The sequence below is a fragment of the Neolamprologus multifasciatus genome, chromosome 18 (genome assembly GCF_963576455.1).
Source record: "Neolamprologus multifasciatus chromosome 18, fNeoMul1.2, whole genome shotgun sequence".
Taxonomy (NCBI): Eukaryota; Metazoa; Chordata; class Actinopteri; order Cichliformes; family Cichlidae; genus Neolamprologus; species Neolamprologus multifasciatus.
Genome location: NC_140456.1, coordinates 22,071,367 through 22,085,629, shown reverse-complemented (window position 1 = coordinate 22,085,629; position 14,263 = coordinate 22,071,367). Strand labels below are relative to the sequence as shown.

Here is a 14,263-nt window from a genome sequence, read left to right as displayed (position 1 = left end):
AAGCTGCCAGCAGCTGTAAGATGATTTACTGTATCCCCCTCTCCTTCTCTCTGCCTAGCTCACTGACTCGCTCACAGAGTCAGAGCTTGGACCAAATGCTAATCCTGGTATTCAGATTTGAGCTGTGCTCTCTAGATGCTCCCCTTAGCAGAGAGACAAGGCTAAAGCAGGTGCGGCAGCATCAGAGGATAGGGAATTTGGGGGCAGAGCCTGTCTGTTTGTATCTTTTAATACACACACAGCTGTCTATGCATAACACTAGAACACCTGCAAATGTTTAAGCAATACCCAGCTACACCTGTTACTGCGAACTGAAAAAGCTGAAATGTAGATTTTGCTTACTTGGAAGATCCCGGGAGAGACGTGAACGAAGACGGGGGTGCGGAGCAGTAAGGCAAACTGGAAGGAGATGGATGGGAAGGGGAAGGATACCGGTAAGGAGCTAAATAAGCAAATTGCCCTCTGGAGGTAAACAGCTAGGGTGGGTAGTGCGGGTGATGCTGATATGATTAATTGAAGTAGGACAGCCAGGGACAAAGTAGAGGACCAGCACTGCAGAGGAAACAAGGTAGAGGACACTCCTCGGCCATATAAGGCTGAAACTATATACTCACATAGCTTCACAACTTGGTGTAGTATCAGCCGGCAGCCACTACCAGTACATTGCCTGTTCATTGAATTACAATGAAACAGAAAGAGGGAGTGTGTATGTGTGTGTGTGTGTGTGTGTGTGTGTGTGTCAACAGAGCGGAAGAGAGAGGACATTATGTCACGTCAAGGTAAAAGTGCGGACACGCAGTGCGGATGGCCTCTCCCGCATTTGTACCACCTGCATGTAGAGCTGGGGAGGCAAGATGAACAGTGTAGAGCACTGTGGTGAAATCTCACCTTGCATGTAATTTTAATCTTTCTATCTCACTGTGCCATGCATAATCACTGAGGAGACAGACAGCAGTGTGTTTGTGTGTGTGCATACATAGAAAGGAAAAGAAACAGACAGAGAGGGAATGGGTGGATGCTGCTCCCAGGCTGCCAGAGGAGTGTGTCCTTGGACTGCCCTCTTCTGTGACGCACCCACCCACCCTTTCAGACACGCGCATCGAAACACGCGCGCACACTCCTAGCGCCGGTTCATTTACTCTCTCTCTCTCTTTCCCTCAGACAAATACAAAACTAGGGCTTGAATGTACATGCACACCTTCTTAGGTACCAGAGAAATTGAACTTAATGCTGTGCAATGCTGTGTGCGTGTGTTCGCTCGTATACACACACACAGACAGAGCAGAAAGCTCTCAGACTGAGCGCAGACACCTCATCAGGGATGCAGCAGAGCCCCTGTCTGCAGAAAGAGGGAGAGAGAGAGATCTCATCTGATGTGGGATAGAAGGAGGTGGAAAGGTGGTTGTCTGATTAAGGTTGAGCGTGTGTGTGTTCACATATGCGAGTGTGTGTGTCTGTGTGTTTGGGGTGGGGGTAGTAACTAGTGTAACTCCAGCAGTTTGGTAAAGGTTCATGCACACACACAGAACACCAACCAACAGAGACGGATGACAAATAAAAGTCCACACCCAGAGATAAGTATGCCAATGCGCTCATCTTTTTATTGCACAACAATGTATTGTCTGTTTACGAATGCTTAAACAACATTGCCACTGACTGACAGACCAGCTTATTGAGAGACACCAGGGTGTGGCTCTGTGTTCTTGGCCAGCAGAGGTGGTGGACAAGACAGCCTTTTCAGAAACAGGTTCAAATCAGCCCCATGCCCTCGCCACCAGCATCTCGGTCTGCAAGGACTGGATGCAGGCAAATATTACAAGCATGCCAAGTATCCATCTAAATCCTTTGACACTGATTTGGTAGCACTGCAGCTTGGGCTGGGAGCTGAGTTGTCCTGGGTTGTAGACATCAACTTAGACAGAGCTGGAGTTTCAAAATACTTAAACCGTTCTGTTAAGAGCAGAAGCACAGCACAGCCTGAGATGGTTGCAGACTGGCCTCCAAAGAGAGAGAGAACACATGCTGTGTCAGATATCTGTGCTGTCGTCTACATGGTGCTGGTAAAGTGTGTCTGGATGCCCATACTGAGCTATTCGTGCAGGCTGTGGAATGCTACTAAGTCTAGGGATGTGCTAGAGTGATTTCTTGGAGCATTACAGTGGTTTCTTTCATTCTTTTTCTTTTTTTTCCCTCTTCTATAGAACAAATGTAGTTGTGACCATTTAACACACATCTCTCTCGGCTTCATGTGGGTTTTTAAAACCCCCTAAATGGCATCATATTCTCAAGTGGGACCAACATTATAGAAGGAAAGGCACAGGAACACACACACGCACACACAAACTCAAGCACACAGAGTCCTGAAGCAGAGAGAAGGCTTAGGTAAGCTAAGCAGGCTACAGTAGCTACGACACAAAAGTTTAACTGTTAGACTAAATAAAATCATTGTACAGTAGTTTGGTACACAACAATGTCTAGATTTGAAGGTCCCACTAAGAATTGTACACAGAACTCTGCTTAGATAAGAAAAATACAAACATGCACTCTGCTATTATCTGCCAAGGTATGGTAGGTCAAGCTCATGACTGCTCATGAGTCGAATTCAGCCTAAGAGAGAGCTTTTCTTAAATGGCAAAGACTTGATCAGTGTGCAACCAGCATCAGAGTGTAAATAGCTGTGCAACAATATGTTTTAAGAACGTTGTTTCCAGCACGTGCACAGCCAACTTCTGTTACTGTATTGATATTGTGCAAGCATCTCCACAGTTTGTTTATTACTTTCTGTCATTTTTGGCTCTTTGCAGTGAGCGGATCGTCTAAGCTAACGTCTAGACTGCCGATATCCACCAGAAGCCTGTCAGAGCTCACCCTCTCACTGTAAAAAAAATGTATCTTATACAGCAGGCTGTGGTAAAAACACAACAATGTGCCCCACATCTCTGTGTATACCATATGTACAGAACATGAGAGTACAGAGTACAGCGCGCATGGTGTTGGAAGGCTCAAACCAACAAAAATGTGCAATTTTGTGTTTCCCGTATCTGGGAAAATTGTATATACTGACATTGTCATCGTAATTCAGCAATACTAATCTTCTTCTAATGTTTTTTTTTTTGTTTGTTTGTTTTTTACATATATTGCAAGTTGAAAATAAGAACACAGATTTGCATTTTTACAGGCACATACAAACCACAAAAATAGACTATGTGGAAACTAGATGTACTAGGCACAAGGTATATACAGTCCGTGTGCATGGGGCACATTGTAAAAACAAACTGCAAAAACAACAACCGAACAAAAGAGACTGATAACTCAAAGACAGTTTTACAAATAAAAACAATACCCTGATTTGCTAACATGTCAACACCAAGGCATTCGGTACCCTTAACAACTGGTACAGCAAGAATGAGAGGTTTAAAACTTAGGGATTCTCAATAATTGTCAGTCAGTGTCAAACATATATGAGGGCTTTCAATCCCACTAAATAGCAAGGCCCAGTAGAAGAACCATTAAACAATCACACTTTGAACCCCCTGTCATCAGGCAAATACAGCGCCACATCACACACACATACACTCACACAACATGCTGACGGTGGCTTTAAGCCAGCAGACTGAACACTAGACAGATAACTGACAGAAGTATGTGCTTGGCCAGGGCTGTATCCGCCTCATGGCCGAGGGTTCAAACAGAGCGGTACTGATCAAAGTGTCTGGGACGCCATCCTTTGAGTGGGAGTGAGTTACACACATATCCTACCGGTTGGATGCAATGAAACAGAGACGGCGCCTGATATTGCCTGAAACATTAGCTCTTTAACTCTCCTTCCATCTTGCTCTCACTGACTGTGGTCTCATTCAAATAATATCAGCACAGTCCTGATAGCAGCTTAATAGGGCAAACTCTGGTATTAGCACAAAGGATTGGGGAAGAGGACCAAATGATTGCACTGGAACAGTACTGAAGCGCACAACAGCCATTGACTCAAATGGACTTCATTCACAATCATATTGGCATTTTGGCATGTACCTTTCCCATAGGAAAAAAAAAAGCAATACAAAAAGAGTGTTGCTGATGAAGGAGGGTCACAGCTTTGTAACCAAGGTATGACAAACAACGAGGTTTAGTGCATGTTATCAATTAAACAGATAAGAGAACATGTGGCTGCTCTACAGTAACAATGAGCCAGGATTTACAAGCCATATAATGAAGCCCTTGGATAAAAACAATCACCTACGCCTTGTTTCAAACAGCTCGCAGGATAAGTGATCACAACCAAACGGGCAGAGTGTTACGCTAATAACAATCTCAGGGTTACGACTTCAGTAGATCCTCCATATTTATCTGAGCCAATCAGATTTCAAGGGGAACCTTTCAGCACGGTTAAATCAACAAGTGGATGATGGGAGGATAGACAAGTCTACATAAATCAATGGAAAGCCACGCTGCGGCAATCAATACATCTCTCTGGAAAGGTAGCAAACCTGAGTGAAATGTCCATCGCATCGATTTTACAATTAGACTCTGTCGATGTTCAGAGCTGAAAAAGGTGGACATGGTATTTGTCTAACACAATGAATCAGCTGCCTATTTTCTAACCCAATTGGATTCACTTTCCTTCCTTACAGTTTAACCAGATAATGGATCCGAGAGAAGTACTGCAACCATTTTAAGAGAATGGAGCATCGATTTTTCATTTTGATTACAAGGTCGTAGTGCAACACAAGGTGCTTAATTGGACGTCCTCAGTGCTCACTTTGGACCAAGGAGATCAAAGTTGTTACGACTCACTCTTGTTCACGCCCACTTCAGTAAATAAACTAATAGAAAGAAGAAGAAGAAGAGTAGATCTGAACCTGTACCAGATCTGTGGTAGATCTGGTACAGGTTAAATATAGCAATGTTCAACCCAGAGAAGCATCATTAAACCATAAAAAAAAAGATCACACGGACACTCAGCAACACATACAGCAATGCCCACAACCCCCCCCCCCCCTTGCATCATAAAAGCCTCTTTAAATCACTGTCCCTTTATTTACATGGCAGTTTATATCTGATTAGCTGTCTTCCTTCTCGTATGGCGTACATTCAGCAAGAGAAGTATTTCAGGTTTCAACAGGATCAGAGTATTTTGAGTAAATATAACCAGCTATCCAAGCCTCAACCCTAAATGTTGAGACATTCATGGGAGTTTCGGATGAAATGGGACACATAAAGACTTTGATATAGAGCAAGTACGTTTTTTTCTCTTTTTTTCTTGTCTTTTTCTTTACATGTGAGGCATTTTATGCCCCCATATTGCCTACCCTCAACCCCCATTTATCTCACAATTGAACATCAGAGAGAATTAGTTTAGCTAAACTGATTTTTTTTCCTTCTTTTTAAGGTTCTGACCCGCTGAACTCAAAGCGTGGATTCTTCCTGTGACATGAAACCAGAATTAAACAGTTTGTTCCTCTCAAGTGTTAACAAAACAAAACAAAATAAGAGTTACACTACAAGTCCTTTCATTCTCTCAAGCATTTTTGGTTAAGGTAACAACATGGTCACTGGATTACAATACCTCAAGTGAAGCCACAATAGCTGCTGGATTCTTTAAGATTTCACATTAAAAACAAAACAATATGAAAAAGAAAGAAGTTCACTTTCCTGTACAGCATATGTATAGATATTTATATTCATATATATTTATATATATAGGCGGGGTAGAGTATTGCAGAATTATATTGCATGTGTTAATCAATAAACCTAGACAGAAACAAGCAAGTATACAGTATGGGTTGTTCACAAATGTTTCCTTCGAGTAAAGCTCAGATATTTTAACCACCTTTGCCTTCAGGGTTACAATCAGCCACCCACCAAACCGGCTTTGGTGGGTGGCTGATTGTAACCCGACCGGCTTCAGAGGTGTTTCACGAAAGCAGGTCAGCACCACCATGGGCATGTCAAACCAACCGTGCAGTGTAGAGTGTGAGTCCATTCTCTGAAAGTAGAACCAAAACATATCAACAAACTCACGCACACACACTTACACCCACATGTATACATACACACAAACCAAATATATGGCTTCTAATGTTGAATCAAGGCAGTTAAATAAATGGCATTTTCTTCGATGTTTCTTTTTTTTTTTTTTTTTTCTTTTTTTTTTTTTTTTAGTTGATACAGACACAACCAGACTTGGTGTTCAAGCTCAACTTTGGTTTGGGTAGATACGATGAATATAACATCCTTCCGTACTTTTTTCATCAACTATTTACACATCGATGTAAGATCGACCAGCGGTCTAAAACACTATTTCCATTACTATTTGAAACAATATGAAGAGCAATGTGTTCTTTTGCTACGACAGCTTATACAGAAAAGTTACACTCAAAACACTTTTGGACGCTTAAAATGTCATTGTCATTTGACCTCAAGTCCCTGATTTTCAGTTTAAGTCCAGCTCCTGCTAGATTGCATTGCATGGATTCTACACAGTATGCAATAGTTACATCAATCATACTTTTCTTCATATCTTTACAGAAAAGACAGCGATATACAGTAGGTGTTTGGAAGCAGAGTGAAAGGGGTGATACTAAGACTAAAGGTGCTGGCACAGTAGACTAGACCAGTTCAACCTTAAGTTATACTAGCTTAATTGTATAGACTCCTCCTGGCCAAAGTGTCTCAAGACTTTGAGTAGCTCTTTTCCTTCTGCTGGCACCAGCACACAGTGCATCCAGGTCCAATAACTGGTGGCGCTGGCGGTAGCTGATTGGTCATTCAGCAAGCTGAAAGATCAGCCGGACTGACCTAAACCGAATGGATTCTCCTACAAAAAAGGCCTCTTTCTCGAACTCTACCAGGGTCACAAGTTGGAAGACAGCCGGGATCTGGCAGAGTCTAGCTCTGGAAGGCTGACAATTGAATCTTTCTTGGGAGCTCCAGAGTCTGGAGGTCCTGATCCAGCAGCTGCTGCTACTGCCCCCATTCCAGCAGGTCCAGTGGGAGGAGGTGTGGAGGCAAATGCCACCCTCTGTTGGGCTCCCGATGATCTCCCCACCCCTGAGGGCCCTGGCATGCTGGAGTGAGGGGGCTGCGGAGGTCCAATGGAGGTGTTGGAGGTGCGAGTGGAGGGCGGGGGGCTAGGGGCTGCAGAGGCAGCTTGCGGTGTTCCTTCCTGGGGGAGTGAAGGCTGGGAGGCCGACAGGGCACGGGTGTCCTGACTCAAGCTCCCCATATGCAGGGAGTGGGTGCTCTTGTGTGAGGCAGGCCTCTGCTGGGTCTGTGTGGGGCTTGGTGCATGATGCTGTACTAGGGACAGCTGGGACCCAGAGGGTCCCACGCTTGCAATGTGCTGGAAAGTCCGTCCTGAAGCTGCAAGCGGGCTTTGGACTGGGGGACTCGAAATTGCCGATCCAAATGCCCCTCCGAGCGTCAGAGGGGGCTGAGACTGCAGAGGAGACATGGAGACTGGACTGGAGAGATTCTGCATCACCTGAAACCTTCGCACCATGCGTGGAGACTGCAGAGTCCCTGGACCTACCAAAGGACTTGCCATCTGAGGGCAAAAGCTCATGGCCACAGCTTGCTGGAGGGTGGCGATAGCAGAGCCCGTCTGCTGCTGACCCGGAGGGGCAAAGATGCCGCCAAGCGAAGGGGTCATAGACATGGCCCGTGGCCGCTGCAGGTCTACTAATTTTACCATCTCACGGTCATACTTGACGATCTCCTGAATCATCTCATTCTCCCGGTTGTTGAAGACACCAGAGTTGAGATCATGCTGCACCTTGTGCATCAGGATGGAGTTCTTTTTACCTGCAGAGAGAAATAAAAGCACAGGCTAATTACTAAAGATAAAAAAAAGGCAGAAGCAGTAAAGTTTGAGGAAAGGACAAGGAGTACATAAAGGTGAATAATGCATAAATACATGGAAACAGGAGGACGTATAACGAGAGAACAATGCGATTTAGATATAGCATGCGATGCCCTTCAAATCAGGTACATCCTCTAGCAGAACAAGCCCTCAGGAAATATACGTGTCACCCTGTACTTTTATCTATTGTTACAGCATCCTATGTCATTCTGAGCAAAGAGCACAGCTCATTTTACTGCTTCTTTTAATATTCGGGAAACATTTTCTTTCGTTCACGGCTTCATTTTCTTTCATTAAAAAGAAAAGACAGCAGAAACACTTAGCAGCTGATGTTTTAGAGATTTGCATAATCTCATGCTCAATATATTATATGATAATACATTATGATACATATGAAAATGATCTAAATCATTTTTTACCTATGCGGTCTAGACGATCAATGGCAACAGTCTCAAAGGCTCTTCTCATCATGGGGTATTCTTCCAGCACTTCATTGAAGTGGTCAACAGACAGAGAGTAAAGTCGACAGTAAGTCTCCGCTCGCACGCTGGCTGTTCGACGACCCCTCGTCAATAAGCAGATCTCTGAAACGGGGAAACAGAAAATGCCACCGCTTACAAAAGGGTTAAAAAAAACAATGGCACCATAAAAAAAAATATCTTACCTCCAAAATAAGAGCCATCAGAGAGTTTCATTGCAAGCGTTCCCTTGGTGATGACGCTGCAGACTCCATGCTGGATAAAATACATTTTCTTGCCAATAGTGCCCTCCCGAATGATGTAATCTTGTGGCTGGAATACCTCAAAACGTAGCTTAGTCAACATGGCGGTCACAAAGTTTGGCTCTGCGTTGGCAAACAGCGGCATCGACGCCACCAGCTTGCGACAGTTGAAGTTCACAATTTCCTAAGACAAGACGCAAAGAAGAACAGTAAAAATGTGCACAGTAAAGACTTTTTAATATAATATATATTTCATATAATAATGGGAATAATGTGCATTATTGTCTCACTTCTCTGAGGGGCTCACTGAGTTCTCCCAGGATGCTCTCCTCATCAAACATCTTGCCCTGGTATCTGTGCTCGTAGTAATCGTGGATTTTTTGTCGGAAGTCAGCAGGCAGTTTGTGGAAGGACATGTACTGCTCCACTTGTTTGTACTAAGAGAGAAGAGAGATGATTTTTACTTCCTGTTAATGCAAACAGAAACAACAGAAAGAAAAAGGTTTTATTGACCTTGAGGCGAACGATTGCATTTAAAAACCACAACAGTAATGGGGCTGGCAAATTAGTTTTAGCAAGTGTGCATCGTATTGCTTTTCTAGTGTTACACTGTTCAATTGTTCAGCTATTATTATACATGTTTCTTAATGCCAAAAATACAGAAAGCAGCAATTAATTGAGCCATTAAAATTGTTTTATATCTATTTCTCATCACAGACCTGTTCAAACACTGAAAAACATCAGCGCAACATGTTTTTTCAGTTCACATTCATTAAATCCCAAATATATCGACCTGCTTCTCTAAAACTCACTGAAACACCAGCAGTGTGTATCAACCTGCCACTGATAATAGCCCCCAAAATGCACATTCACACCTGTTTGAGTAACAAGATAAAAACTGCGAATACTTGCAGTGCTCACTCGTTTCTGGACTTTATTATTTACTACTTCCAGTTAGGCAGGTGCACAAAGACCACATTAAATTTTGTTCAAAATCCAAGTTTGTCAACAGGCAACTGCTTGAGACTTGAGGCATTTTAGTGGCCAGAGAGGGCTGAAAAACTTTACATCCTTAAAGAACTGCTCAATAATTTGCAGTTATAACTCAGTACGAAAACTCCCGATAGGTGATCGCTCAAAAACGATCTGCAAAACAGCTGTTTCTATCCAGTGTGGGCATTTCATTTTATTTTTGTTGCATTTTCTTGTGGCCTTCTAGTTTACTAGAGCAATAGCATGAACTGATCATTTTCATTTCTATTACTTCATTACTTTCTCAGTCTCTGGATGAATTTTGTCCCACTTCAGCTCAGTGAGGTTTGTGGGCACTTGTTTATCCACAGCCCTCTTAAGGATAATAAAAGCCCAGGTCATCACCTCTCCACCACCTTGCTTGACTGTTGGTATGAGGTATTTGTGCTGATTTGCTGTGTTTAGTTTTGTCCAAATGCTGCTGTGCATTAGGGACAAACATCCCCACTTGTGGTTTGTTCTGATGCAGCTTTGGAAAACTAAGCTGTTCTTTTAAGACAGGATAGTCTTTCTCCTCGTGACCCTTCTAAACAGGCGATACTCCTTCAGTCTTTTTCTAATTGTGCTGTCACAAACGTTTAACATGCTGACTGAGGCCTGTAGAGTCTGAGATGTAGCTCTTGAGTATTTTGCAGTTTCTTTGAACATTGCACCATCCAACCTCGGGGTGAAACTGTTCTGATCTCCTGGTAAGATTATGTCATTGTGTTAACACACACCTGAATGCTTCAGACCAGCAAATAGCCAAAACCTCAGCTTTCATACAGGCACTCAGACTTGCTGATGATCAATTAATAAAGTAAATTTGATTAGCAGCATCTGGCAGCTACTTACCCTCTTAATTCCTAAGAAGCAGTAACCTGTCCTTAGTGTGAAAACTTGTTCACAACTGCATTTCATTCATAAATAAATACATCTAGGAGGAAGGAACTGGCTCAGGGCTCTAGTAAAAGACAGAGTTAGGAAGTGCTAAATGTTTCTAGTGAACAGGATTTTGATGATAATAAAAACCTAGAATACCACCACACTCAAAGTTTAAAATAAACTAAGACAAAGGGCAAAATAAGCAAACATCATGCTATGATTAGGCAATGTCACCTATGAATTTTAGAAAAGGCCAAAATTCACCTGTAGCATTTTACTGCCCCACTCTCATTTAGCATTTATAGAATATTTCTCATGCCTCTTCTTCTTACAAATAGTTTTTATCTACTTCAGAATCTCTTAAGCTTCTTAGAAGTCCTCTATGCTCCTACTAGTGTTTCACCCCACTTCTCCCTCTCATGGACTAAAATGCTTTACTGAATATTTACTAATTAACTAACTAATTTTTCAAGAACTTCTCAATAGAAGCATCACTTTGTGCTAGAAAGGTTTATAAATCTCTACACATCAGTGTCTGTGCAAAAGTCTGTCAAGTGTCATCAAACATATACAAACCACGCAACTGAAATGAACACACCAAGCAGTTAATCAATGCCAAATCAATAAAAAAGTGAAAGGTTCCCTTCAACATAGCTGCAAGTCAAACAAGCAGCTTCTGTTGTTTAGATATGCAAATTTCAGTCCTTCCAAAGTGATCACAGAGAAACTAGAAACAACGTGGCTGGGCTGCAGAGAGAGGACTGATAGATGTGGCAGTAAACAGAGCAGACAGTGAACTGTTGGTTGAAAAAGATTTCTCCTTGTACTCTGCTGTCAGTCTCTGTGCACTTCAACCCAGCTCAATTGGAAAGCTTAAGACCACAACTCAACTCAGCCTATAAAGCTGTCCAAACCACAATTTTGAGAGGTCAGCGCGCTGGCAGCTGTGTACTCACAACGTTCAGGGGCTGAGGAAGTCATCATCCATACCACCCCAATCCCAGCACTCCTTAAACTCTGCTGTGCGGTGGATAACGCCACACTCTGTAAGTTTCGAGTAACGTCCCCTGAGAAGGTTTGCTCGCAAGACCACCCCCCCACCACCCCCCACTCCTCCACCCCCACCCAAAAAAACCTGAAAGGCTTGTGGCTAACTTATTCCACAGGCAACAGTATGTCAGATGTTGTGTGTCCTGCCAGAGGCCCCGAGCAAAACAATGAGTGCCACCTGCTCAAACACTGTTGCAAGCTCTGAATCCTCCAGTGCAGCGTATAAACTCCTTAACTGAAAATTGTTTTCTGTCAGGAACAGACGGCCTGGCTCTCTGTTTGCAGAAGAAAATTACAGTTAGCAAACAATGCTTTTAAGATGTACACAACTGAATGCATGTGTACTGTACTAGAAGAATTATTGTCTCAGATCCAAGCTGCACAATGGAACGAAAGCTTCCCTTTTTTCATTTCCAGGCTTTATGACAGCAGTACTATGACTGTGAACATCCTGGTCACACTAACACGCTAATAAGAGACGAACAACAAACAAGAAACCAAACAGACCCCACCGATGAGTACCATTTCACTCTACTAGGGTCACATTGCTTAAACACGGAGCTTTATTTCTGTTAAGACTTGTTTTGAATTATCTCCCTTGCTATTGGCTGAATATTTTACATTATTCATGTAATGTGAATGAAACTCTCAGGGGGAAAACAGTGGACAGCGGGGGACGATCTCAGAGCTAATAAACTGAGCAGATATGCCCGTATTATTAAAACTGAATAATAAATAATGATGTGCATACACTGACACCACAGTGCAGAAGTAAATGCAACATTTTTGCTTTTTTCCCTTTTCTGGAACATTTTTTCCTCTTACACAGTCACACTGACACACTCTTCATCTGTTCATTGCTCATTAAAGCAAATATCTCATAAGCCAGTCACATGGCAGCAACTCAGCAGAGACATGGTCAAGATGACCTTGACCGAGCATCAGATCAGAGAATCAGATTGAGGTATGAAGCTGTTTTAAGTCACTTGAACATGATATGGTTGTTGGAGCCAGATGAGCTGCTCAGAGTATGTAAGAGGCTGTGTGATGCCATCATGTCAATATGGACCAAAATCTTTAAGGAATTTTCAGCACATTATTGAAGAAATATGCAAAAGGAGCTACATTAGCAGCAGCTAATGTAGCTCTCAGTGAGTGTATAGTGATGCAACATTCAGGATTATATCACGATGCTATACTTGAGATTATATCATGCTCAAGTGTGAGCAGTCAGTGAAGTGAGCATACAATACTGTGAAAAAAAATCTTAAGCAACCCCTGATTTACAGCAATTTATTGAAACATGCAAACATACCTGGAAATACAGCATATAACGCAAAATCAGAGTTTGTACAGTTCTAACAAGGTCAGTATTTAGCATGACCACCTTTATTCTTAAACACAGCCTAAACTGTCTCTGGCTTTTTTCTCGTAATTTCTTTAAGTGGTCTTCAGGAATAGCGCTCCAGGCCCTGGGGAGGTCGACCCATGAATGATAGTGTTTCGTTGGGTGTTTTTCTACCTGGGTATGGTTTTAAAGCACTGGCAGTGTGTCCAGGATCATCACCATACTAGAAAATGAAGCCACTGTCAGTCTGATGGTACTTTCCATGTTCATAATTCCATCATTCTTTAGAGGATCCCTGAAACCACTGGCTGAAAGGCAGACCCAAATCATGCCAGGGCCTCCGCAGTGCTTTACAGATGGCTATAGACACTCACTGCTGAATCTCTGTTCTGACTTCTTCTGTGGATATTGGTGACCCGTTCACTCTTCATATATTAGAACTAGAGAAAGGGGATTTAATTTGACTCTTTGCTTGCTGTCTGTTATCTGTAGACACAACAGTGGTTCGTCCCTTGTGTCAGGTGCCTTTTTTTAATGTTTGAACAATTCACTGGTCGGCGTTAAATGGCTTAAACTGTCACGTCCAAGTGGCAGACGTGTGGAGTTGTAGAAAGGACCCAAAAGGCGGCAGCTCTGGTGCAGGTGAGTATTTATTTACAGGAGTGGGTACAAACAGCAAAGGTGGGTGAACATGAAACTGGAAAACCTAAACCGGGTAAAACTAACAAAACAAACCAGAAACGAAGATGCAGGGAGGTCCGGGTAAATACATACGGAGAGACGCAGGGAGACCGAGGGGAAACAACACAGATGAACCAGCAACGACTAAGACAGAAGACACGACTTAAAAACACTCAGAGAACACAGGGAGATTACACACAGGTGGGGACACAGCTGGGAGTGATTAACGTGACGAGACTAGGGAGGCAAATTGAAAACACTCACATAAGACACAGACCTTCACAATAAAACAGGAAACACATACACGCAAACCACAGACTAGGAAACACGGACTTAACACAGGAATAGATGGGCAGAACAGAATAACACTAAACAGGAGGAACAACAGAACCAAAATCACACTAATAGAAAACACAAAACGCTGGGTCAAAAGGACCCAGGATCATGACATAAAGAAAAAAAGATTGCTTTTAAAAGGTACAAGAACTGGACTGAAAAAGCAGACAATGCCCAAAGATGGCCAATGACCAGTGTCCTTCAGAAATCCTGGAAAGCTATTGCTCAAAAATTACAGGAACTGGCTCCTTGGGAGCAAAATATTAAGAAATAGGTGGTGCCTCAAGACTTTTGCACAGTATTGTAAACCTTGTCCAGATGAGACGGTGCCATGGCCTTGAATCTGCTGAAAACAGTTTCAGTCTTTGGGTAT

General features: G+C 42.8%; 1 protein-coding gene across 1 annotated transcript in view; it reads right to left on the bottom strand.

Moving 5' to 3' along the window:
- Nucleotides 1–1,575: 1,575 nt before the first annotated feature.
- LOC146497885 (potassium/sodium hyperpolarization-activated cyclic nucleotide-gated channel 2) overlaps nucleotides 1,576–14,263 on the bottom strand; it is a 38,492-nt gene continuing 25,804 nt past the window's right edge. Inside the window, exons 5-8 of the mRNA XM_085139517.1 lie at nucleotides 8,870–9,016; nucleotides 8,523–8,763; nucleotides 8,278–8,442; nucleotides 1,576–7,800 (exon numbers count right to left, since the gene is read on the bottom strand). Of these exons, the coding sequence (XP_084995643.1) occupies nucleotides 6,851–7,800; nucleotides 8,278–8,442; nucleotides 8,523–8,763; nucleotides 8,870–9,016 (1,503 nt within the window). The 3' untranslated portion in view covers nucleotides 1,576–6,850. The remainder of the gene's footprint in view (nucleotides 7,801–8,277; nucleotides 8,443–8,522; nucleotides 8,764–8,869; nucleotides 9,017–14,263) is intronic.